A 26,108-nucleotide genomic window follows, 5' to 3' on the forward strand; every position below is an offset into this window, starting at 1 on the left:
TCATTTAGCCCATTAAGAATGCAAAAATTAATAAAAAGAAAGGTCATTTAAAATGGAGCAGAGAGGCCAGAAGGGGGAGCCCTCATGCACTACTACTCTAAGTCGATTACAGACCTTAACAGGAAGAATTGCCAATTAGCAACAACCGGAAGACATGCACCTAACAATTGGATACTACCTTACTATTCCAACAGAAGGAAATTTTCCTTCTTGTCCAGCAATTCAGCCAATAAGAAACTACCACCACTCTTCTCCCATGGTCTTTCGTTCAAAACAACCCCTCCCGACTTCCTTTTTTCTATAAAATAACATTCCTCTCCTTTGTTTATTGGACTTTCGTATAGTTTTTGCTATAGCTTGGTTGTCCTGAATTGCAATTCTTCTGCTATCCTCAAGTAAATCCATTTTGCTGGTAAAATAGCTGTCTGTTTTTTTAAGGTCTGCAGGAACAAGCCCACATTTCTGCTGTGGCACCTCTAGGCCAGACACAAAACCGGTACCACCAGGCCTGAACCACCTCAGCACTGGCTAAAAACTGCAGGAGCACGTGGTGCGGGAGAGCGCCCTGTTTATCAAGAGGGTGATGATGCAGCTTCTGCCCCTTGACAGCCCTGCACTGTGATCCTTCCATCCTGTAGCTGGGCTGGCCAGACCCGCCCCGCCCCACCGAACTGGTTTCATTTTCCCACCAGAGCTCCTCCTGCTCTGCGGCAGCCCCAAACTGGGGGAAGGGGATTGAATGGCGAATGCAGCGGGGCTAAGCGGAACGTCTAAGGAGCCTGGCTATGTGGAGTCGGAGAAATCGTATGGCTTCCGCTGTCCGGAGCACGACGACCGCGTGGCCGAGCTCTTCTGTCGCCGCTGCCGGCGCTGCGTGTGCACGCTTTGCCCGGTGCTGGGCGCGCACCGGGGACACCCTGTGGGCCTGGCGTTGGAAGAGGCGGTGCACGTGCAGGTGGGGACGCGGGGGGCGCACGGCGGGGAGCGAGCCCAGGAGCAACGGTCGGGGAGGGGCGTGCCCGGGGTCCAACTGCCTGTTCCCGTTAGTACCGGAAACCCCAAAGTAGCTGGCAGTCATCCAGGCGGCCAACCTATTTTTCAGAACGAGAAACTGAGGCCTAAGGAAGGGCCAAGGTGAGCCAAGGCCAAAGTTAACATTCAGAAGAGGTGAGTTTAGGAGTGAAAACTTGGGAAGCCCCTGCTGGTACCCAGATACTCTTAGCCTCGCTCCCTATGGCAGGTTCACCACACTGCTCTAGGGCTGGAAGAAAATCTGCCTTTTAACAAAGATGAAAAGTCCTCCCTGTTGGAAAACTGCCGTGTAGCCTGGAAAGCCACACGAACATCTCCGGTTTTCTCTCCTGGAGTTAACAGGGCGGGACTGTGGACTGCCTGACTATGCTGGGAGCAGCCTCAATTGTCATCCCTGCCCACCAAGCTCTGCGCCCCTCCCCTCACATACTTCCGTTCCAGCCGCATAACAGCTGGGTGGAAGCTAAAACAGCCGTTTTACAGATAGGAAAAGGAAGGCTCTGGAGGCAGAGGCAAGTCTTGAACCCAGGACTCCACCGGACAGATTGCCCCCCACGGAGCCTATTGTCTCCTAGAAGTCTGCACCCTTGCTTAATCCTAATTCTGGGAGGGACTCTTGACTCTTGTTCAGGACTTGTGGACTATTTGCTCTGTGGCTCCCATCACATCTCTCCTCTTCTCTGAGCGAGGCAGGCCCACCCATCTCTGACAGACTTTAATTCTACCACTAACACCTCCGAGAAGTCTTCTGTGATTCACATTTCCATGCATGGCATGACTTGACACTCACGTGTGACACCTTGAAGCTTTAAGGTGATAACGGGCCCTGTGAGGGCCTGTTGAGCAAGTGGAGTCCTGGGTTCAAGACTTGCCTGTGTCTCTAAAGTCTTCCTTTTTTTATCTGTAAAATGGTTGTAACAATAATAACTCCTCAAAGGGCTCTTTTCTAGAGTTAATAGCGGTGCTATCCAGAGATACTGCTTATGGGTCTCAAAGGTAAGTCCGCCCACCTAACTGTGGGTAACCATTTTGTATCCACACTCACCTATTTATTTATCTGTCATCCATTAATTCAGCACATACCTCCCTACCATGAGTCAAGAAATAGATCAATTCTTCCCTTACTTGGAGGAATTCTCTGGCTGGTAGGGAGAAAACAGTGAAAATACTGTATGATAAGTATTGTAACTGGCACAATTGAGGCAGTGGTCAGTGGGAGCCACATAGAAGACAATATGAACCAGAGACAAGAAGCCCATGAAGACTTCCTGGAGGAGGTGCCATTAGAACTGGCCTTGAAGGATGAGTGGAATTTCACCAAGTACCAAGATAGGAGAAATACCCAGTGACTGGAAGGCACAGGCACAAGGCTCATCACGTAATAGGTGCTCAGTTAATATTCAATCTGTAAGTGCATGCTCTTTGCCTATTCTCAGGCTGCTTGCCTTAAAGTCCTATTTGAGGGACTGGAAAAGCAGGTCACAAACAGGATTATCCTAGAAAAAAAGGGTGAAGGGTATCAAAGCTTGAAGAATCCCTAATGTGGGCCCCTGAGAACCAGAGGGGCCCTAGTTCTAGCTCATCCTTCAGCTTGCCACTTGACTTTGGGCAAGTCACCTCACTTGCCGAGTCTCAGGTACCTCAGCTGAAACACAACACAGGGATGAGAGGAGATGATCCCTGGGGAGCCTTGTTATCTTGAAAGTGATATTAAGACTTTCCCCTCTAACTCTTTTACATACAGAAATTCATCCAAGAATGTTTAAAGCAGCTGGCAGCCAAGAATCAGCAGCAAGTTGGCAACAGAAAGCAGATAGAAGATACTGCTGAGCATCTCAAGGCAAGTAGACATTTCTTCCTTGTTCTTGTTGAGATGTTCACATTTCTCCTCAGACACAAGGTTCTCCCCAATATGGAGAAAAGGAAAAATAAAAACCAACCTCAAAGGGGCAAATCAGATTTAGTGAGGTCAAGGGCTTCTACAATTTGGGGGCAAAAGAACACAAAATTAGGTGCAGGACCATGACAGGGTCATGCTAGTGAGGGGCCTAAGGCTACAGTTTTGTTAGCTTTGTGGTGAGTCTGCCTCTGTCCAGAGCCCTAGCCTTGTCCAGTAACAACTCACAAAATGGAGGAACAGCCTTTTCTCCCGCCATCCCCAAGGCCATTCTCTTGAAGGGACTAGTTCTCCATCTCCGCACGCCTTAAACAAAGCAAAACTCAGCTTAAGGAACACAAAATAGCCTTTAGGTTTCACTGCTATGGTGAAAGAAAGTAAATACGGTATAAATATATTCCATAAGCATTTACTTTTTTCAGGCTTGTCCTTTCATCACAGCGTTTATTTAAATGGATTCTTTTGTGGGTTTTAAATGGGAAGTTGGGCTGATGTTATGAGCTGCCATGTTGGGAAAAGATATTCAGTCTCAAGGAGCCTTTTATGTGAACTCAGCCATTCCCTTCTCAGTCTCAGCACCCCCTCCTCAAAGTGAGGCCTGAGGCAGGATGCCCCCTCCCAGGGCCTGTCCTGCTGAGAGCTCTATGAACCCCTCCCTGACTGACTACCACAAGTCAGGCATGGAGACTGGCCTTGTCCATTGGAGAAGCTGGCACCCAGGTCTCCCTGAGGCCAGGCCCACAGCAGAGTGCAGATGCAGAGGCCCATGCCAGGCCACAGAACTGGCTCCATGTTTGCCCAACATCACCATCTATAAGGTGACTACAGGCTCCAGTTCACTGGGGACAGTTGTGGTTTATACCTGTGGGCCTGGCTTAATTATTAATAGTGTCCCCCATGTCTTTAAGAGCAGGACTCCAATCCCAGACAGATAAATCAATTGAAAGGAATGTGGGAACCGAAAGTTGGCACACCCGAAGGGATTGGGGGAGGTGCTTTGGGCTGTTCAGCCAGAACAGGACTGGGGCACAAGTTCAATATCTGCAAATCTCTGAGCAGATACAGAGTTAGGATCCATGTAGAGAGTCTAAGGGGGCAGGCTTCAGCTTAGTCTAAGGTATCGTTTTCTCCTTTTACCTCTCCAACCTTTAAACTTTTATTTTGAAATAATTATAGATTCACAGGAAGGTACACAGAGATGTTTTACCCAGTATTCCCCTAAAGTTACATATTACCTAACTATAGTACAATTTCAAAACCAGAAAATTGAATGTGTGTATAAATTCTGTGTCAACTGATCATGTGTGTAGCTTTAAGAAATCACCACTGTAATCAAAATACTGAACTGGTCCGTCACCACCAACAGCTACCTCATGCTACACCTTAATGGTCACCCCACTCCTGCTCCCAACAATCTCTAACTCCTGGCAGTCACTAATTTATTCTCTATTTTTATAATTAGAGCATTTGAGAGTGTCATAAAAATGGAATTATATAGTACATGACCTTCTGAGACTTTTGTCACTCAACATAATGCCCTTGAGATCCATCCAAATTGTCGTGCATGTCAATAGTTCATTTCTTTGTATTGCTGAATAACATTCCATCAATCCAGTAGCATGGATGGATATACCACATTTTTAAACCATTCACCTCTTTTGGGACATTTGAGTTGTTTCTGGTTTGGGGCTATTAACAAATGAAGCTACTTTGAACAATTACGTATAGGTTCTTGTGTGGACACAAATTTTCATTTCTCTAGGATAAATGCTGAGGGCTAGTGCTGGGTTCTCTGGTACTTATAGGTTGAGTTTTTTAAGAAACAGATAAATTAGTTTCCAGAGTGGCTGTGCCTTTTGGTATTTACACCAGCAATGTATGAGAGATCCAGTTTCTCTGCATTCTTGTCAACACTTGGTATTTTCATAAATTTGTAGTTTAGCCGTTCTGATAGGTGTGTAGTGATAGCTCATAGGGTCTTCATTTGCATTTCACCAGTGGCTAGCGATGTTGACATCTTTTCATGTGCATATTTGCCATTTGTATATTTTCTTTGGTGAAAGATCTCCTTATATCTTTTACCATTCCAGATTCAGTTGTTTCCTTACTGTTGAGTTTTGAGAGTTGTCTATATATTCTAGATAAGAGTCTTTTGTCAGATGTGTTTTACTAATATTTTCTCCCAGACTCTGTAGCCTTGTGTTTTCATAGTCTTAACAACCTTTTGCAGAGTGAACGTTTTTAATTTTGATGAAATACAGTTTATCAACTTGTTCTTTTATGTATTCTGCTCTTGGCATCTAAGACCTCTGCCAAGCTCTAAGATTTCCTCCTTTGTTTTTTTTTTTTTCTCAGAGTTTTATAATTTTGCATTTTACATTTAATTCCATGGTACATTTTGAGTTAATTTTTGTGTAAGGTATGAGATTTAGCTCGGGGTTCTTTTTTAACTTATGGATATCCAATTATTCCAACACCATTTCTTAAAAGACTGTGCTTTCTCCATTGATTTGGTTTTGTGAAAAATCTGTTGGCTATCCTTGTGTGTGGATAAGTCTGGGTTCTCTATTCTGTTCCATTGATCCATGAGTCTCTCCTTCTGCCAATACCACACAGTCTTGATTACTGTAGCTGAGAATAAGTTTTGAAATAATTGCTGCCTCCCCCTTTATTCTTCTTTTTCAAAATTATTTTAGCTGTTATAATTCCTTTGTCTTTTCATTTAAATTTTAGAATAATCTTGTTATATATACAAAAAGTAGACTTTGTTGGGATTTTGATAGAAATTGTGTTAAACCTGTTTATCAAATTGGAAAGAATTGACATCTTTGCTAGGTTATCTTCCAGTCCATGAACATGGTATGTCTCTTTATTCATTTAGATCTTTGTTTTCTTTCATCAGCATTTTGTGATTTTCAGCATATAAATCCTGAACATGTTTTATTAGACTTATACCTAAGTGGCCTTCAAGGTATTAACAAAAATGTAATTAGTGGTCAGCTTTTTAAAGCTAAGAGGTATTTTATTTATATAAAAATTTAGATGTAGAAAAGTAGGAAGATGTGGCTACCTTAGGCCTACGTTCTCACATGGATGCTATCATAAGAAGGGTACATGTTCCCCAGATGTCCTGCCTGACCACTCTCCTCACTATGTTACCAGCCTGTTTCCTGTGAGCATTTACATTCCTGGCCAAGAAGTAGATTTCTTAAAATTCAGCCATAATTCTACCACTTTAGGCCAACCATTGCTCACATGTTGAGATTTTTTTTTTCTGTACATGTATGTGCTTTTATATAATTTGAGACATGTTCTATATAGAATTCTAGTATAGAATTCCCCAATCTGGAGGTGAGGCGATGTTGTTTGTTTCTTTGTGTGATTTGCCATTGGAATCATCATCTTGCCTAGGTATTTTCTGTGATGTTCCACATGCCCCGGTTGTAAAAGTGCTCCCTCAGAGCACTGTGGCATGAGCAACCGTGTGGGACTCTTTGATTTTTCAGTAGTTCCAGACCAGTTGCCATGTGAATTTTTTTAGTTTTGAGATTCCATGAATTTTAACTCCAGGCATGTTGTTTGGTTTGTTTGTTTTGCTAGTGACTCTCTTTTTGCCTATTACCCTGGATGGATGACAAGATTCCTTGGCCCTTCCCCGGGAGAGTAGGTAGAGTTTTCTGGTGCCTGGTTCATGGATGGTGCAGCTTTCTGTGACTCTCACTTGATGCAGGTGGCCCCCTTCCCACTCTCAGCTGGTATGGGGCCAGGTGCCGGGAGCGCCCTCCTGGATGAGCAGGCCCCAGTGTGCTGTGCTCTCACACACCTCCGCCCCTCCTGGCCGTCACTCAGCTCAGCTCCTGTCCAAGGCTCTAACATCAAGTTCCCTCTTTGTTTTTGGCACCTGAGGATTTTCTTTTCTGTTGTTTGATTGTGAGGTTATTTTTCATTTATTGTTTCTTTGTTTGTTTTTTTGAGCTTGGTCATATGATTTTAAAATTTACTCATTTTATTTTTGTGTTTGGAGTAGAAAGGGGGATTTTTCCATGTCAGCTCCTTCTCTCTTACTGACCAAAACTATATGTCATTTTATATATGGGTTTTTGTCGTTGTTTAAGATCTTTACACGTGCCTGTGTTGTCAATGTCTACATTAGTGGCTGTATATGCCATGACGCAGATTTACTATGATTCATTAAGCCATTTTCCTAACGTTGAACATTTAGATAATTTCCAGTTTTCCACTAATATAAAATAATACTGCAGTGAACATTTTTGGCACTATGATTTATTTCTTTTGGGACGTAGTCCCAAAAGTGATGCGTTTGGCCCAGCAGGCACAAACATTTGTGAGGATTCTCATGCATTCTGCCGAACTGTAGCAGGCGTAGTTGGTTTTAGTGGGATCTGGAGCAGCCATTCTGCTCCATACTTGCTTACACAGAGACAGTACTAAGGAAAAGGCCATTCCCTTGAAATTTAGTCCATAAAACAGCTTTGTACATAAATTAAGACCAATAAAGTACATACACAGTCCAAAGTCAGGCATCAAAGGCCAGGGCGAACCAACCACTCCAGAGACAATCAAGTTGGTTATTAATCCCCAACCAACACCTGTTAAACCATTTTCTCTGACATCCTTATTAATATGCTGTTCACTTCCTCATCATGGCTCCTCAGGAGGCCAATAAAAGCATGTGTAGGGAAAATTTGACACTTACCTGCTATCCTAATTTTTATTCAAACTGGAATAAGGTGACAGAGTAGTTATGTTTTTTCTGAATCTTCCAAATTTTCTACAGTGAGCTTTTGATACTTTTATAAATGAAGAAGAAATATATAATTATATATATACACATATATATAATTATATACATATGTAATATATAATTTAAATATATATATTTAAGGTTAGTTACTGTCTATCGAGTCCCGACCTAGGTAGGGATTTAAAGCATAGGCTGTCACACAGGAAGGTAGAGGTGGACCTGGGGCCATGCCTGTATCCATCTAGGCCCACCCAGAAAGACAGAAGACATTTGAGAGGTTCAGACAGAGGGGATGAATGCAGGGAATAGTGACACGGCATGAAAAAGGCAGAGAAGCCAACCAGGGAGTGGCGAGGCAGTTAGCACCAGCAGAAAGTACCTTCACCCCTGGCTGCACAGACAAAGGGAGGAGGTGATATTGGCAGAGTGCATAGTCCAGGGCCGCCTAGGCAGGAGCTAGAACCAGAGCAGGCCTGTCCTATGGGAGCAAGAGGGTGGAAGGGACTAGAGGATGCAGGCATTCATGGAGGCCCTGGCGGGAGACACACACTCTGGTTGTTTCCTTCCCCTCGCTCTCTCATCTCCCTGTGGGTCCTCCTCGCATGGACCATACCCAGCCTGAAGGAGGATCCCGGCCTGCAGGAGTCAGTCCCTCCGCCCTGCAGAGCAGAGCTGGGGAAAGACAGGAAATGGGCCTGAGGCACATAGGCCTATACTGGTGCCCTGGGGAGTATATAAACATCCTTGGTTCCTGGCTCTGTGCCATTCCCTGTGACCCACCAGAGCTGCAAAGACTGAACCACAGCATGGGGTCGGGGACCAACGGGATCAGCCTTTGTCAGACTGAGAAGGAAGATAAGGACTCAGCCAGGCCTTGCTATTGACCCTGACAAAGTCACTGGTCTCCACCATCCTGCTAGGCATGGCCATTCTTCTGGCTCCTAGTGGAGGGCACTGCCACATTTCAGAGAGCATGGACGTCATAGCTAATGTGGCCTGGGCAGGGTTGGAGCGCGCACCCCTTCCCTGGTGGGATCCCCCTGAGAGGCGCCCATAGCAGGATTGTCCAAAGTCATACAGAGTTTTCAGCAAAAACAGCTCTTTCCATTCTCCTCACAGTCTTCTCACCCTCCAGGGGCCTGGGTAGAACTGGAGTCACACGGCTGCCAGCACTCCACATGTAAAATCCCTCACCCTCCCATGCCCAGGGCTTCATCTCTGCTCAAGTTCCGCCTCTCCTCAGACCTTCCTCATCTAGACTGTGTCAGGCCCTCACCCAGCCTCAGCCCCGTCCAGCATGTCCAAACCCCAGTCCAGTTCATTCTGGGATCCAGTTTCACTTTGAACAAATACAGCCTAAACCAGACAGCATACTTTCTTGCTTTGTTGCTAGAATTCTCTCTCTCTCTCCCTCTTTTGTTGGTTATTTTTATTTTTTTAACCATATTGCATAATCAGCTTCATATGTTTACACATTAAGTTTTCTTGTGGATGTTTTCAAACAATTATTACAATGTGTAGTGCCATTAAGCTTATTTTGTATATTCTTCTTTACAGAGTGGATCTGTAGAAACTGTTTGGAATGTAGCTTGGTTGGCAGGGTAGTGGCTCTCTTGGTTTCTACAGAAAGGTCCTCCAAAATGTGTTCATAAATTAAGGGTTTGGGACACATTTTTCTTTCCTTCATTTGGCCATTCGACAAAGATATTTTAAGATATTTTGAGTCCAGGCTCGCTGACCATAGAAACCATGTTGCTAGTACAGACTAATTTCCAGACTAGCCCAAAGCTGATTTAACCTACATGGCATGTAGCAGTATAAGCTAGCCTCAGAACCTAACCACTGCCTAGAACATTATATAGGAAACACAGATTTGGGGAACCCGTCCCTTAGATCCTGCTGCACCACACGTCCCTGGCCCACTAAGGAGAGGACATGGCATCACAGGGGAGCCTGCCCATCCCCATGCCTGCCCAGACGCCAGGCAGCAATCTCCGTGTGGGCCATACAGATGCTTGGGCTGAGGAAAGAGGCTGGCCTATGTTTCTTTCTTTGTTTGTTTCAAATGATTATCTGTTTCATTTTTTAATTGTACTAGTAATACCTGAACATATGCTCATTTTAAAAAATTTAAACAATACTATATTAGAATATAGTAAGGACTGTAGAACGTGCTAAGTGAGTTACCCTTCTCCATCCCCTCATCCCACATTTCTTCCCAAATGTGACAGCTCACAGGCATTTTAAAGGCACTTGCAAACATACAGATTCATATGTTTATATGCTATAGTTTTCGTTTTGCCATCTTTTATGTAATGCGATCATTCTCCTATATGTATTATTCTGCAACTTGCTCTTTTTCACGTGGTGTCTTGGAGAATCTCCATGACAGGACCTACACTACATTCTTTTGGTGTATGTCATAAAATATACATAACATAAATTACCATTTTAACCATTTTTAACTGTATGAGTCAGTGGCATTAATTACATTCACAGTGTTGTACAACTATTACAACTATCTGTTTCCAAAATGTTTTCATTACCCTAAACATAAACTCTGTAACCATTAAGCAGTTGCTTCCCGTTCCCCCTCTCGCCGGCCCCTAGTAACCTGCAACCCACTTCCTGTCTCTGCAAATTTGCCTATTCTGGACATTTCATATAAGCAGAACCATACAACATTTGTCCTTTTGTGCCTGGCTTATTTTATTTAGCATAATGTCTTCAAGGTTCATCCATATTGTAGCATGTATCAGAATGCTGCATTCTTTTTAATCATTATATATTATTTCATTAGATGAATGCAGCATAATTTATACAATAAACACACATTTCCCATACTGAAAATTTTGCCCAACTTTTCTCTATCACCAAGAATACTGTAGTGAGCATCTTGGCACACATATCTTTGTGTGCATGTGAAAACATTTTCTAGGATCAATTCCTATAAGAAAAACTGCTGCCTCAAAAAATTTACACATTAAAAATTTTAATACCGTCATCATCTAACAATGCAGTACCGACAGACGCTGCCACCTGCCCATCCTACGTACCCTTCCAGATGCTGATATTATGCATCAGGTCAAATTCATCCAGTCCGATGGCCAGAAAATACTTTCTGATTACACGGCTCACTTCCTTGATTGGGAGGCTGAGCTTCATTGTTCTGCAGTGCATACTACTAGGGAATAGTCTGCTGTTGCAGGGTGATTTCTCGGATTTCTCTTTGGTTGTATGGCTTGTTCACCAAGATCCCAGGCGATTTTTCCTTGCTGCTTGCTACTTATTTCCGTCACAACTTTGATTTGGTCGTCAGAGGGATAAACAGAGCCTCTGTCATCTACGCCACTCTTTTTCCTCCTTGATGTATTTCTTGAGTTGATGGTTCACATGTTCCTCTGTCTTCTATTTGTCCTCTAAAGTGATCTTTTATTTAGATCTAGAGGCTTGATCAGATTCAGCTTCATATTTGTTGGCAAGACTACTTCATAGGTGGGTTTCTGTCTTAATTTATTTTTATATATGGTGTAAGGATCTAACTTAAAATTTTTTTCAAATACATGGTTAATTCATGTTGTACCAATACCATTTATTGACACCATTATTATACATACATACATACATACATACATACATACATATATATATATGTAAAATATATACATATTCTTTTCTAAACTCTGTTCTTGATCATTGTGTCTATGCCTAAGCTACGTGGTTTAAAATCCTGTGGCATTATGGTTTGTTTTGCTCTGTAATAAGGTAGCTTGTCCTTCATTGATCTTTTTAAAGCAATTTTTGGCTTTTCTTGTGCTTATCGTCCCCCATGATAATTTAATATTTGTTTAATCTGCATGTTAAGACTTTTGTTGGGGCTCTATCCAATTCATAGACTAACTTGGTAACAAATAGCATCTTTATAGTAATGGATCTTCCCAGCCAAGGTTATAGTTTTTTTCTTCCACACATTCAGATTTTTTTTATGTCTTTCAGTACAGTTTTATACTTTATCTTTTCTTTATCTTGTTTCTACAGTTCTTGTTAGGTTTATTTTTAGATATTTTTCTATTTTTTTCAGTATTTTAAAAGGGACTTTTATTTCTCCATGCATTTTCTAATTGATTATGGCTGGTATTAAGGAAAGCTTGAGTTTTATAAGTTGATCTTGTACCTGACTGGCCATCTTGCTTTTAGATGGATAATAGCTTTTTCGTGTTGATTATTCTACATTTCCTGGTTGGAACTCATATAATCTACAACAGGTTTTTTTTTTTTTTAGGCTCACGCAGAGTCAAGTAAAACCTGGCTGACAGAGAAATTCAGTGAACTCAGATTACTACTTGATGAAGAGGAAGTGATGGCCAAGAAATTCATTGATAAAAACATGCAGCTTACCCTCCAGGTGTACAGGGACCAAATCAAGTCTTGTGGGGAACAAATTGACCTCTTGAACAGTCTCTCCAACAAGGTCTGGAGTATCAGCCAGGAGCCCAGTCCTGTACAACTGCTGCAGGTAATGCTAGGTTTCTACCCTCATCTTGGTTTCTGTGGCATTGAACCACGGAATTTACACACTGAGTAAATACATAGAGAATTGCCCTGTCAGCACATAGACTTTCTTGGCACAAGTGGTTAGAAAATATACATTGTTAGGAAGATAATATATATCTTAGATTAATGAAATAACATTTACAGCCACCATTTGTTAGGGCCTCTGTGTTCCAAGCACTTTATGTATCTTATCTATAATATTTACCAAAACTCTGCAAAGTAGAATTCTCATCCCATTTTACTAATGAGTAATTGGGGCTCAGAGAGATGAAGTGACTTTTCTGAGATCATACAGCTGGTAGGTGGCAGCACTGGGATCAGAGCCCAGGTCTGTCTGTCTCTAAAGCCACAGGCATCATTGCCTGGCCCTCTACCTAGATAGTCTTCAATGAGACACCCCTCCTGGAAAGGTAAATGTCCTGTCAGCTACTGAGCAGACCTCAAGAGCTGAGTCACAGTTGGCTCATGGTGCTCCTTGGCCACTGGGTTCCGTTGGAAACTATTACCTTATACTGAAGGAGAGTCTAAGAAATAGCCCCTGTGATGCTCATGCTACACTCAGTGAAAGCATGTGTTGAGGGTGGTATTCCTGTCTTCAGGGAACGTGGGAGAAACTCCTCTCTCATGTCGATGCTCCTGTGCAGTCACCTGTGCACCTGGATTGCTTTTCGCTCATGTCACTCTTCCTGTTTCCTTCTTTTCCATGGCTTCTGGGAAGCTTGGAGCCAAATAGGTTCCAAATAGCTCAGCTAAGACTTCGTGGCATACGTTTTATTCCTCATCTCACTCCGGCTCCCAGCTTACATTCTTATGCTGGTCTCCTCTTTGCTTCATTCTTCTCACTGTAAAGGAAAATCTTGCAGTATTAGATAACCTTTGTAAGATGCTTTAAAGGCTTGTGGGGCAAGGCAAGTACAACTAAATAAAGGTGGCACCGAGTCTAACCACAGATTAGCACAGGCTCTGGCTGGAAAATAGGACAAGTCAGTCAATATAAAACCAGTCAAGCCTGTCCCTGATGGTTCTTTGCACTCTTGTGCCTTTGTGTGACCTTAGTCAACTTAGCCTGGGTCTCACCGTTAGCTAACGAAAAATAAACCTGACAAAAAATTGTGAGTGAGGTGCTCTTATAGGCACAATGGATACTGTAGTTCAATGTGCAGAGGGGTACCTTTGTCTGTTTCTTTTAAAATAATGCTACCTTCAAGGCTTTGTCATCTTTTTTCTTTATTCTATGATTTTCATCGTATTTACCATTCCTTCCATTTGCTCATTCATTTATTCATCAGATATTCACTGAGCAACCTGTTCTGTGCCTGGCCCCAGCTCAACATTAGTAGCTCATGGATGGGGACACATGCTCAGAAACCGGTATTTACAACACAGCTCAAGCAAGCTAGCAAAAGTATGTTCCTGAAATATCCGCTTCTGTATAGAGGATCGGGGAAGACTTCTAGGAGGACGTGATAATAGAGCTGGATTGAGAGTATGAGGAGGAGCTCTCTGGGCATATACACAGGGACAAAGCAGAAGAGACATCCCATGCAGAAAGGAGCCATGTGCATGTGAGAGGTGGCAGGCTGGAGAACCACTGGGGTTCACCCTGACTGGACATGGGGCAGGGGAACAAGAGAGGGGCAGTTGGAAGATGCAGCTAGACCAGGAGGCCAGGGCTCGTTCATGAAAGGCCTTATGTGCTTGGCCATGGAGTTTAGACTTTGTCCTATAAAGAGATGGGAGCCAGGGAAGTGTTTTGAACTGAGGAATGACATGGTCAGGTTAATGCTTTAGAAAGGCCGCTTTAGTAATAGGTCGAAAGACGTGGTTGGCAGGCTAGGACCGGAGGCTAGAAGGGAAGCTAGGAGGAGGTCACAATAGCTAGGAGAGAGGTCATGGCGGGCTAGACCAGTAAGGGCCAGAACAAAAGGGGAGAAGAGAAGAAGGCAGGTTTAAGAGGGGCAGCAGGATTGGTGAATGAAAGTGGGGAAATCCAAGATGACACCTGGTTTCTGGCTTGAGATATGGGTGGTTAGGGGACTGTTTCCTGAGTCTGCAAAGGCAAGAAGCAAATGTGCTCAGTTTCATTCATTTATTTATTGCAACCTAAATGTTTATTGAGAATCTACTATTTGTCAGACCTTGTGCTAGATGCTGGAGTTTGGGGTTACCAGGTGACGGCATTTGTGCTTCATCCCCCTCCCCAGGCCCACCCCACCCATCTGCCCTCTGGGCCACCTTCCTGCCACCCCAGAGCTGCTCCCTGCTTTCTTGCTAGTGCTCTGTCTCCCTGGCTAGCTCTACTCTAGCCCTCTGGGTATGATCTTAGCCCTGGCTCCCCACAAATTATTTTCTTCCTCACCAAAATGAGGATGGACTCTAGACCTGTAGCTTCCTAGGCTGGACGGGGCTTGGGTACCATTCCACAGCCCCTCTCCCAAGGTTCAGCATCCAACCTGATAAGCCTGCCTCTGCCCGACAGCTGAGTGCCATCCATCTGCCCATCCTGTCTTGGGCAGCACAGCTCATGAGCCAGGGCCTGCTCGCCTAACACAGTCTGCTGTCTTCTAACTCATTGCCTAGGACAGCTCTTCAGAAAGTGCAGACAGTGTTCTTAGTGTCAAACAAGAGAATCCACTCTAACTTTTAAGCAAGATATGAGTTTATGAAAGAGTATTGGGCAGCTCACAGGATCTCCAGGAGGGCCAGGAAGTCAGGATGGAGATGAGGCAGCAGGAGGGAAGTCCAGGCCACAGCACAGATGTGCCCCAGTGTAGACACCACGACCTCTCTGCTCTGCAAGACATTGCAGCTCACACTGCGGACTCAGGGCGCCAGCCCCCAGAGCCTCTGCCACAGCTGTCCCCAAGAGTTACACACTGTTGTCAGTATTTCAACCTCATTTCCACATCCAGGTCTTGGATTGGAGGTGCCTTGTTACATGCCTGCTGCATGGGTGCGAAGGTGGCTGAGAGTACATTTTCTAGCTTCTGTGTAGCAAAGCCACACTTAACACATGAAGGGTATGTAAAACATGCTGTCCAGGCAGCAAACGGGACAAGTTCCTACTGTGGTGGCCAGAACCCCTCAGGTGGCATTTCCGCTGAACTTCCAGGGACTCCTTCTCCAGGAAAACTGGTATCTCATGAATTTTGTCCCCTATACTTCAGGCAGCCCCCTGTCACATTGCCAAGTTTCAGGGCCCCTTACGAGATGCTGAGCAGCTTAAAGGCGGGGCAGTCTGCCTGCCTCCTTCTGCCACCAGACCTCAGTGAACACGGAAGGCAGGAAGCGGGGAACAGAGCCAGCATTAAAACCCAAATGCCACATCTCTTCTGCTCTTTGTGGTCTCTCCAGGCCCCCACTCCTGGGCGTGCAGTCTGGGCTGACCCCAGGTACCAGGGCGTGGTGCGGTGGGGCCCATGCTTGCTGGCCCAGGTTTGTTCCTAGTGCTGAGGAGGAGCCACCCTGTCTCCCATGTGCCTTTACAGGAGTTCACAGCCACTGAGCGGGAGCTGAAGCAGCAGATGAGCCGAGAGGAGCTGTGCCACCCTATCCCCCAATCATTTGAGCCCGTCAAGAGCTTCTTCAAGGGCCTCATGGAAGCCATGCAGAGAATGTTTCAGACGCCACTGGACGTTCGCCTGAAGGAAAGTAAGTCACCACGAGACCAACTTTGTGTCCCTTCCCTAGTGTCCTTTAACCCAGAAACAACTGAGGAGAGCGCCACCGTGAATCATGTCTCTCCCACACAGAGGCCCTTGGCTGTGCAGTCAAAGGCCCCTGGGTCGGGCCCAGCCCACTCTTCTGATGTCACCTCCTACCCCTCCCAAAACTGTGTCCTGCCTCTCGCAGCCATGCTGCTCCGCTCTGCCCCTCAGTTGCCCCTGGGATTCTGCCACACCTCCACATTGCTGCTCTGGGGTCCCCGCTTCAATGGCCAGCTCCCCCTCTTCTTCCGACACCTGGTCAAAGCCCAGCGTCCCTGTCGGGCCAGCACACCTGTGCTCAGCTGGGACGCCTTTCCACACCACCTTGGGCTCACTCCCTCTCCTGGCCATCTTCCCCTCTGCCCTTCCCCTCCAATATCTGCCCCATCTCCTGCCTGGGGGTGTTTGTGAACTGGATTCATGGACCCTGTCCCTGACTCTTACAAATGCCTGAAGGTCAAGAACCATTTTGGGTCCAGCTCTGAGGTTTCCTCAGAGCCTGATGCAAAGAAGGTATCAGAAATATCTGTTCATTCATTCATTCATTCATTCATCTCTGCTATTATGATTCATTCAGAACATGTATGGAGTCCCTATTATGTGCCAGGCATAGCTTCTGCTTTTATGGTGCTCAGTCTTTTGGGGGAAAGACAGACAGACAACAAACAAATATGTTGTTCGATAAGAGCTCTGAAGAAAAATAAAGTGATAAGAGCTCTGAAGAAAAATAAAGCAGGGTAAGAAGACTAGAGGGTGACATGGGGGAGGAGCTATCTTATATGTGGAAGTGGGGAAGGCCTCTCTGAGAAAGGGATGTGCGAACCGACTTGAAGGAAGCCTTCTGCAGCCTCTGCAGACCTGAGGGGCCAGAGAACGGAGTGGTCACATGCACAATGTGGAGCCAGGCTACCCGGGGCCCTGTCCCATGTCCACCACTTCCTAACCCTGCCATCTTGGGCAAGGCACCTAGGTTTTCTATGCCTCTCTTTGCAAACCCATAACATGGAGATGATAATACAGCGCCCCTCACGGGCTTGTCATAAGGATGAAATGAGTTCTTCTATGCAAAGTACTTAGAATGGTGCTCAAGCATAACTAAGCACTGTGTAAGTGTCCGCTATCATTGTCGCTGCTGTTGTATCTGGGGGAAACGTCTCCTAGGCAGGAGGAACAGCATGTGCCAAGGGCCCGAAGCGAAGGAAGAGCCTGGCGAGTTTTTGGCACAGAGGGGGCCAGAGTGACTGGAGCACAGCGGGGGAGGGGAGAGCGGCGGGGGATGCGGTGGAGGAAGTTGGGAGCTTCCTTCTCAGACCGGGGCTGGCAGGGCAGTGCCCGCCCTGAGGGTCAGGGGACAAGGAGGAGGAAAGGGATGGGAGGAAGCAAAGCAGAAATACTTCAAGCACCCACTGAGCACCCTCTGAGAAACGGAGCGAGGTGAGGCCAGGCCCCGGCTGCAGAGCTGGCCGATTTCATGAGGTAACAAAAGGAAACACAGCCGGGGGCCAAGAAAGGTCAGAGGAAGAAGAGAGCGATTCTGATGGCAAAAAATAATTACATCTTCTTGAGATGTAACTATTTTTTTTAAAAAAATCTCAAATCAGAATTGTAGCAGTCAATATATCTCCATTAAAAAAAAAAAAAGAATAATCAGTATCCAGCAAATAGGCATCGAAGCCTCCCCACACCACCCTTGGCAAGAAGATACTCAGATGGACCCAAAATGCACTTCACTCACATTTACATTCTCAGGGGTCCATTCCCAAAGAACTGCGGTGCCTGCTGAGTGCCTGATGGCAGCTAACACTTGCTCTGTGCCAGGCATTGTTCTAAGCACTTTACAGAAATCCATCCAACAACAACTTCCCACCACCCTGTGTGGCATGTACCTTCGTGATCCCTGTTTTACAGATGAGGAAGCGGAAGCTCAGAGAGGTTAACCGACTTGCCCTAGGTCACACATCTGGTAGGGATAGAGACAGAATTCAAACAGACTCTGGTCCCACGGTCGGTTTTGTCATCCCCTGGAGTCTGCTTCCTCCCAGGCCATCACCCTCACCCACCCCCATGAGGCCATCGCTCTCGCTATCAGAGGTAATATGAGAGGTGCTAAGTCCCAGGCAGGACCCTAGGAGATGGGGGTCTCGCAGCACCGCAGCGCCACTGCCCTTCCCGTGCCCGGCCCCATTTCTCTGCCTGTTTGTTCCACAGTCATTACAGGTTCAACAGGCCAGAATGGAACCCAGCATTCTGCCCGCCCCACCCCCCCTGCCCCACCTCCCCAATCTGCTGCTGCTTGTCTCTGATCTGCTCTTCATTCCCCACTCCAGTTAACAGGTAAACCCTGGCACTTCTGCCACTGCAGTTTTTCCTGAGTCCAGCTCCTTTACTACCCTCGCTGTCCCAGTTCAAGCCTGAGCCTCCCAACAGGGCCTCTGCCACCACTCTCGCTATGCCCACCCATTCCTCACCGGAGCCAGCTTTGGAAACCCTTCTGTTCATGTCTGTGCTACCTCAAAACACCTTTCATGGCTCCTCATAGCTGACATGCCACTCCCAGCACCTGCCCTAATGTCTTTGCTTATGCTGTACCCTCTTGTCGGGAAAGGCTCCCATCCTTTTTCTTGATGTCCAAATCTTCCCACTCCTTTAGGTGTCAGCTGAGGTGATTCCTCCCCCATAAAGCCTTCCTTGAGCCAAGGTTGGTAGTTCAAATGAGCCTGTTTCTCACCCCATTTACTTGACTGAGCTGTTAAAGATGGGACCATGGCTTGGGTTCCCCCCGAACTCCCTCTCACCTGAACGAGACATCACCGTGACCTTGCTAAGGACTCAACTTTAATTTCTTGGTTCCCATCTCTATCTTGGAATTTGCATTTCTGCCATTTTTGACTGTTAAACACATAGTTGATTCTCAGGATGGTCCTGGAGCCTGCCATCTCCTGCCTGCGTTCAAGGCTCACTCACACTGACCTGCCATTGCTGAATTACCTTCCAACACCGAAAAGTGCATTTCTTTTTAGATTTCAGCATTGTCTTGGAGTTTTCCTGTGACTGCGAATTTGCATTTCCTACCTTAATTTGCATGTGATTCCTGGGGAGAATCTCGTTTTGTAATATTTTTAGTATGTTTTGTAATTTGTGCTGCTTGCATGAGCGCCACACACTCATTTCTCACAATTCATTGCAGATATGAACTGCCAGCTCTCCAGCTCTTCCAGCACCAAGCTGGATTTCTTGTTGAAAACAAGCTTCTCACCAGAGCGATCACTCTTCTTAAAATGTAAGACCCCCAGAGTGGAGAGGTTTGGGTGTGTGGGTGGGTGGGGAGATATGGAGGCCCCCCTTTTTTCCCTAAGAGACCCAACTTGTTTTTTAACCTTTATTACAGTTTTTAAATACAGAAATAATTTATGTTCATTTTGGAAAAATAAGAAAACAAAAGAAAGCAAAATTTTAAAAAAGATAATCACTCATAAATCACTGAAGAGCTTTGGAAATTCTTCTGCTTATGTCTATACCCTAGTAGACATGTACTAATAGATAACTACTGTTATTTGCCCTTTTAGCTTTCTTTGGCATATCTATATATAAGGTATATATTTTTTACAAACATGGTGTCCTACTATACATACTGTTTTGGAATGTTTTCATTTACTGATATATTGCGAACATCTTTGTTCCCTTAAAAAAATCACACAGGTAATGCATGCTTCTTGTAAACATTAGTAATTACAGATAGACAAAGAGAAAATAATTGCCTCCTCCAGAGATATATACTGTTAATTTTTTGACATATATTCTTTTGGATGTTTTAAAGGCATATATAGTTGTACAGATTTTTTTAAAGGATCATAGTATAGATATTCTTTTGTAAGTTTTTTAATTTAACAGTACAATTTTTTTCTTCAATAAATATAAATATTATTATTATTTTTAAAAGATGCACAATATTCTATTGAATGACTATGCCATATTTAGCCAATCTCATAATTTGGGCATTTAAGCTGCTTTATATATTCCTTTCTATAAATTATGCTATAATAAACATATATTCTTGGACATACTTGTTGATAAATTAATAAGTGAATTAAAATACCTTAGCTCATTTTTAGATTATTTTTTAGGAGTAATTTCTCAAAGTAGAATTACTGGGCATACATTTTTTTAAAGTAAATCTAATTGAAATATAAAATACGTCAAGAAAAGTACATATATCGTAGGGGTGCAGCTCAATGATTCTTTAAAAGTAGACACGTTCTATAATCTCCTTCAGAAATGGTCATTTCCACCTCCCCAGAAGCCTTCCTCATGCTGGCTCCTATTCACTATCCCCCAAGCACAATCACTCTCCTGAGTTCTAACACTGTAGGTTAGTTTTTCCTGTTTTTGACCTTTATATAACTAGGTCATTCAGACTGTTCTCTTCTGTGTCTTGCATCTGTCGCCCAGTATTTGTCATGTGTAGCAGTAGTTTGTTCTTTTTCACCAGTTGATTCTCAGGATGATCCTGTATTTTTTAATACATTATAGTATTCCATTGTACGACTATAGCACACTTCGTACAACTGAAGGACATTTGGCTTCTTTCTGTTTTTGCCTATCGTGAATAATGTTGTTATGAACATTCTTGTGCACGTCTTTTGATACGCATATGTATTCATTTCTGTTGGGCATTTACCCAGGAGTGGGAAAAAAGGATGCCCACTACAACCATTTCTGTGCAACATTGTTCTAGATGTTCTAGACAGTACCTTGAAGCAAGAAAAAGAAATGAAAGCTGTAAGGATTAGAAAAGGGAAAAAAATCATTATTCATAGATGACATGATTACTTACAGAAAATCTCAAATCTACAGATAAATTAGAAATACAAAGTGAATTTAGAACAGCTGCTAGATGTAATGTCAGTATACAAAAATCAATCATATTGCTATATATTGGCAATAAACAATTAGAAAATAAAATTTTTAAATGTTATTTTCAGTAACACTTTTTAAAAACTAGGAATAAATCTAACAAAAGATGTATAAAGCCTCTCTACAGAAAATTCCAAAACATTACTGAGAAAACTGGCAGTATGTACTAAAATTTAACATCCACATACTTTACAAACTAGACTTTTAATATGTGGTATAAAATCAATGAGAACTATTATTGAGAGTTTAAACTCCACCACCCTTCTTGAGGACATTGGCAGTATTTACTAAAGGCCTTAAAAACAATCATCCCTATTGACTGAGCAATTCTTTTAGGAATATATCCTAATGAAATAATCAGATGCATAAAGATATAATCATATTAGTGTCTGCAAAATCTTTTCAAAAAGTCTAAATATTTTTTAAAATCGGGGGGGGGGTTAGATTTAATTTTAATGCATCCATACATCAAAATCTTAGAGTCGCCATTAAAATGCTATTAGAATATTATTTGATGTGGTAAAATGTTCATAACACATCAATAAATTTTTAAAAAGAGATTATTCAAGAGTATGTATGGTATGATACCAATGTTAAGGAAAGCTATAAACAGCAAGTAAAGAAAAAAATTAAAAGACTATACACCCATGTTAACAGTAAATGGGATTTCAACAAATTTTTTTAGAAATTGGCAAATTCCATGGTTCAAAATTCAAATGGCACAACGGGTGTACAGTAAAATTTCCTTTCCTCCTCACGTTCCCCCAGCCATCTTCCCAGGGTTAAAAGAGTGGGTTTGCATTTCTCTGTGAGTGATTTAAGAATTTTCCCATTTTCTGTTGTGAACCAGAGGGATGGCAGGTGCTAAACAGGGTTGGTTTCCGGGGTAGCGGGGGGCGGGGCACGCCGTGGCCCCGCCCACCAGGCGTGCCCCGGTGTTCCCGCCCTCCGCAGACGCGCGCACGCCCACTCTGGATCCTGACACGATGCATGCGCGGCTGCGCTTGTCCGCCGACCGCCTAACGGTGCACTGCGCCCTGCTGGGCCGCCTGGGACCTACGCCTGCGCAGCGTTTCAATGCGCTGTGGCAAGTGTTGGGCCGCGACTGCTTCGCCGCTGGCCGCCACTACTGGGAGGTGGACGTGCAGGAGGCGGGCGCCGGCTGGTGGGTGGGCGCGGCCTACGCCTCCCTGCGGCGTCACGGGGAATCAGCCGCCGCCCGCCTGGGCTGCAACCGCCAGTCCTGGTGCATCAAGCGCTATGACCTCGAGTACTGGGCCTTCCACGACTGCCAGCGCAGCCGTCTGCAGCCCCGCCACGACCCCGACCGGCTGGGCATCTTCCTAGATTACGAGGCTGGTATCCTCTCCTTCTACGACGTTTCAGGCAGCATGCGCCACCTGCACACTTTCCGCGCTGCCTTTCAGGAGGCGCTCTACCCGGCCCTGCGGCTCTGGGAAGGGGCCATCAGCATTCCCCGGCTGCCCTAGGTCTCTAAGGCTCTGGTCTCACCCGACTCAAAGGTGATTGGTTAACTAACTGCTCTCTAAGCACCCCCCGTCGTCTACAAGCTATGCTTTGTGCTTTAACTACCTCTCCAAGGCTAGTCTCAACCACACCCTAAACACAGTTCCGCTGCTGCTGCTGCTGCTGCTCTCATCAGATCTTCCCACCAGAGCACTTGTACTACACTGCTTTTAGTCCAAGTTCCTGAAAAGACACACCTGCAGGTGAGTCCTAAGCATCCTGACAAGCTACAATACATTATCCTTAACCTCAGACCGCCTCCCTCATACAGCAGCCAGAATCCCCTCACACATAGTAGGTGCACAATAAATATGTGAATGAATGAGAGTCTCCCAGCCCTGACTATGCAATGTCCCTTGGATCTGCTGTCTCCTCTCCACTCTACTTCAGCTTGTCCATGTCACCTCCCTTCAGAGTAGCTTCAAAAGCCTCTTAATAGCTACTGGCCTAAACCCTCTCCCATTCTCCTCCACTTATAGCCTGAGTGATCTGCCTAAAACCTCGACCTCTCAGAACTATGAAGAGGTTCCCAAGAATGGAGGGCTGGCGGGGAAGCACTTTGCCTCACTTTAGCATTCAAGGCTTTTCTAGTCTGCCCCTCCTCAACTAGCCCCTACTGCTCTTTTCAGAGACTCTCTCGATCAAAATTGTGTGTCACCTAGTTCCACCTCTGCGCCTTAGGCTCTTTCCTTCTCCGGTGCCTTATACACATTTATATAAGAAAGACCTTTCTTCTTTGCCTGTCTCAGTCTTCCCCAGGCTTAACTGCTCCCAAGGAAGTCTCCCCAAGCCACAAGAATCTATCAGAGCCACAAACCTGGACTCTATTTTTCCAATTAGTTTGGAAGCTTTCTAAGGGCAACTATGTCCTGTACTCCCCCACCCTAAAGTATTCAGTAAGACCTTCCCACGCTGTGAGATTGAATGATCAGCAGCAAGCTATTCTTGACTCACTGCAACCGGGATGGGAGAGCCTCACAGATTACCCAGCCTGACCTCATTATACATTTGGGGAGACTAAGGTCCTGAAAGAAAGTTGCTTAAAGTCACCCGTGGTGATAAAGGGCTAGGCCACACCCCAGCTCCCAGGCAAGCGCCTGAGTTGCCTCTTGGCCCAGCCCTGCAGGCCTAGCCTTCAACCTGGGAGATAGTACTGCTTATTTATTTCTCAGGGGATGTTGGGAAGAAATCAGGTGACCATTGCTAAGCAACCACGGGCAGTTTTCCCACTGTCCTAAAATTAAAAGGAGCTATGAGTGGGGTTTGGGCAGCCCAGACACCATAGGCTCCTCAGATCCCTCAGATCGCAAATGTTACCAAGGAAACCCAGAGAGCCCCATTTTCTGGAAAGAACTGACAGTAAAAATAGAGCAGGCCAAACCAACATGACCTCACAGGGTGGCCAGCACCTCTAGCAGGGAGGGAAAGGCCTCTTTCCAGGGCTCCTGTCTCAGTTCTGAAGGTTCAGGTTTGATTTATCAAACTCCTTGGACAGTTTTTAAGAAATACTGTATTAAAAGTATCTTGTTAGATGCATGGCAAGAGGGCAGTGGTAGGGTGAGGAGAATGCAAAGGTGAATCTCCCATGTCATTTAAACAGACTCTCAGTGCATCAATTTGAACGTTATAAAACAAATTTACAATACTTTTTGACCTAAAAATGGCCATTTCACATGGGGCAATCTAATACAAGTAGAATGCAGGACAGAAGGGACCTCGAAAGTGCTTTTAGTTCTAACTTAATCATTTAAAACTAGCTTGGATAGATGTCTAAACACTATGGTCCAGGAATCCTGAAAAAAAAAAAAAGGCAAATTAATTCTACTGGGGATGGCACAGAACTGAATTCAGGCAGAGGGCATTCCTGGAAGAGGAAGAGGGGACCCTACATCTCTGTTCATCCCTGCAAATCAAGACTTGTTCCCAGACCCACAGCCATAGGGGCCTAGTAATAACAGCCCTTGTTCTTTAGTCAGACACTGTTCTAATGCTTTACAGCTATTAACTCATCTGATCCTCACATCATCCCTGGGAGGTAGAAAGTTACCCAGTGTTATACATGGCAAGATTGACACACAAGTCACACAGCTAATGGTGAAGCTGGGGTCTCTGCTCAGGTCTACTAGGCCATAGTGTTTGAGCAAGCAGCCTGGGCAGCACCTGCTTACTCTAGCCTCTCTCTCAGCAGGCCTGTAATGCTTTGCTTTGTTGCCTTGTTACTCTCTGGGATCCAAGTCTACCTTTGCATTTCCTTCTTTGGGCTCTGAGATGAGTTCTTACACCCAGATGGGGTTTTGAGAGTAGCTGGACTATAAGGGGCAAAAACTGGTTTTTATCGAATACCGACGCTGTGCCAAGGCCTGTGCCAGCCAGAAAACGGCACTTTTGGTCCACAAACAATTGTGACCTTAGGCTAGTCACTTTTCACTTCTTGGAACATTATCTGTAAAATGGGGGTAATGACTCAAATAAGCCAAAGGATATGAACTTGCCTTAAAAACTGTAGAGCTGTGCCATGTCGGGATGCATGAGCATCCCCAGCGGGGTCCCTGTGATGCTTATGCTGAGACAATTGATAAGCCCAGCTGCCACCTGACGGTAGCAGGAGCCTCCCTGAATATTCTCAGCAGACGACTGAGCTTCCTTGGGGTCCCTTACTCATCACTTGCGCTTTCAGATTTGAATTTGTAGAAATACATTGATACAGCAAATTGCTTACAGATATGTTCAGATGACAGCAATTTTCTAATGTATGGTTTATTTTTAATAAAATATGAATATTGTCCCTTTTAACCATGGTCTTCATTGGGAGTTAATGTCGCTTCATGTACACAGCACTGAGGCCTGGATGGGGCCTTGCTCATTTTCCACCTTCACAATTTTCTTGCAGTGGTCAGCTGGCCCCTGATTGAGTGTCTCCAGTAATGGAGACTTCTCCACTTCTGAAGATAAACCTGCTAAGTTCTTGCTTATGTGTAAATTAACTCTGCCTCCCAACCATTCCTATCCCAGAGAGCATTATGTGGGTTTTGGCATCTTTGTGACCATCCTTTACCAATGCTGAAGCCACCTTTGGCCCTTACTTGGGTTTTTAGAGATTTCAAGGACTGCATCATCTCTTCCATTTCTGCAGTTGCACTTTGGCACTGATGCCAGCCTAGCGGAGGCGCAGCCTAACAGAGGTACTCCTCATAGCCAGGGCCTGGTGGACAGGAGTCCAAACTATGAAGACGTGACAGCTTGCCTAAGAAGCCAAGCTAGATGGGGAGTAAGCATGGGATGGGGGACCCGGGTCTGAGTCTGCCATGTTCTGCTCAGAAGCCTGCCATGGCTCCTCACTGCCTACAGAAACAAAGTCCAAACTCAGCAGGCTTTTAAGCCCTCGCTTCCTTCCCTACATCTTCCAAATCACTTCCTTCCTCTTCATGTGGCCATTCCCTGCCAAACCATCACCTGCTAGTCCTCAAACACTCTGGGCACTTCCCAATCCTATGCCCCAAATCCCACGATTCCTCCTGCAGTTACTTCTCAACCTGCAAAGTTGAACTAAAGCACCACCTCCTCCAAGAGGCCTTCCCCGGCCATACCTACTCTTCAGCCCTCACTCCTATGGCTCCCATGACTCTTGGAAACATCTCGACAATTCACACACATGGGGTACTGTTTGTGGAGGTACCTGCACCCGTTAGTTAGGCTGTGAACTCTCTGACAG

The 26,108-nt window shown here is 45.0% G+C and overlaps 1 protein-coding gene across 2 annotated transcripts; it reads left to right on the forward strand.

Annotated features, from left to right (window-relative positions):
• Positions 1-375: 375 nt before the first annotated feature.
• On the forward strand, positions 376-25,189 carry TRIM14 (tripartite motif containing 14). 2 transcript variants are annotated; one of them, XR_004956309.1, is made up of 7 exons: positions 376-955; positions 2,777-2,872; positions 11,977-12,210; positions 15,737-15,899; positions 19,143-19,235; positions 21,824-22,450; positions 22,509-25,189. XR_004956309.1 is itself a non-coding variant. In XM_016146284.2 (6 exons), exons 1-6 carry the CDS (start codon positions 740-742, stop codon positions 22,357-22,359), a joined length of 1,338 nt encoding a protein of 445 aa, XP_016001770.2. In that variant the 5' UTR covers positions 376-739; the 3' UTR covers positions 22,360-25,189. The 2 variants fall into 2 exon arrangements, 1 of the variants encoding a protein (XP_016001770.2); XM_016146284.2 differs by having other exon boundaries at positions 21,824-25,189.
• Positions 25,190-26,108: the final 919 nt, after the last annotated feature.

The sequence above is a fragment of the Rousettus aegyptiacus genome, unplaced genomic scaffold, assembly GCF_014176215.1.
Source record: "Rousettus aegyptiacus isolate mRouAeg1 unplaced genomic scaffold, mRouAeg1.p scaffold_m13_p_3, whole genome shotgun sequence".
In the NCBI taxonomy this organism is placed as follows: Eukaryota; Metazoa; Chordata; class Mammalia; order Chiroptera; family Pteropodidae; genus Rousettus; species Rousettus aegyptiacus.

What these genes read in the sequence shown, in the direction of transcription:
- TRIM14 (XM_016146284.2), top strand. Translation starts at nt 740, where the DNA reads ATGGCGAATGCAGCGGGGCTAAGCGGAACGTCTAAGGAGCCTGGCTAT. An exon ending in GTCCTGTACAACTGCTGCAG is followed by an intron (nt 12,211 to 15,736) that starts GTAATGCTAGGT and finishes GTGCCTTTACAG; the next exon opens with GAGTTCACAGCCACTGAGCG. An exon ending in GCGATCACTCTTCTTAAAAT is followed by an intron (nt 19,236 to 21,823) that starts GTAAGACCCCCA and finishes CGCCCTCCGCAG; the next exon opens with ACGCGCGCACGCCCACTCTG.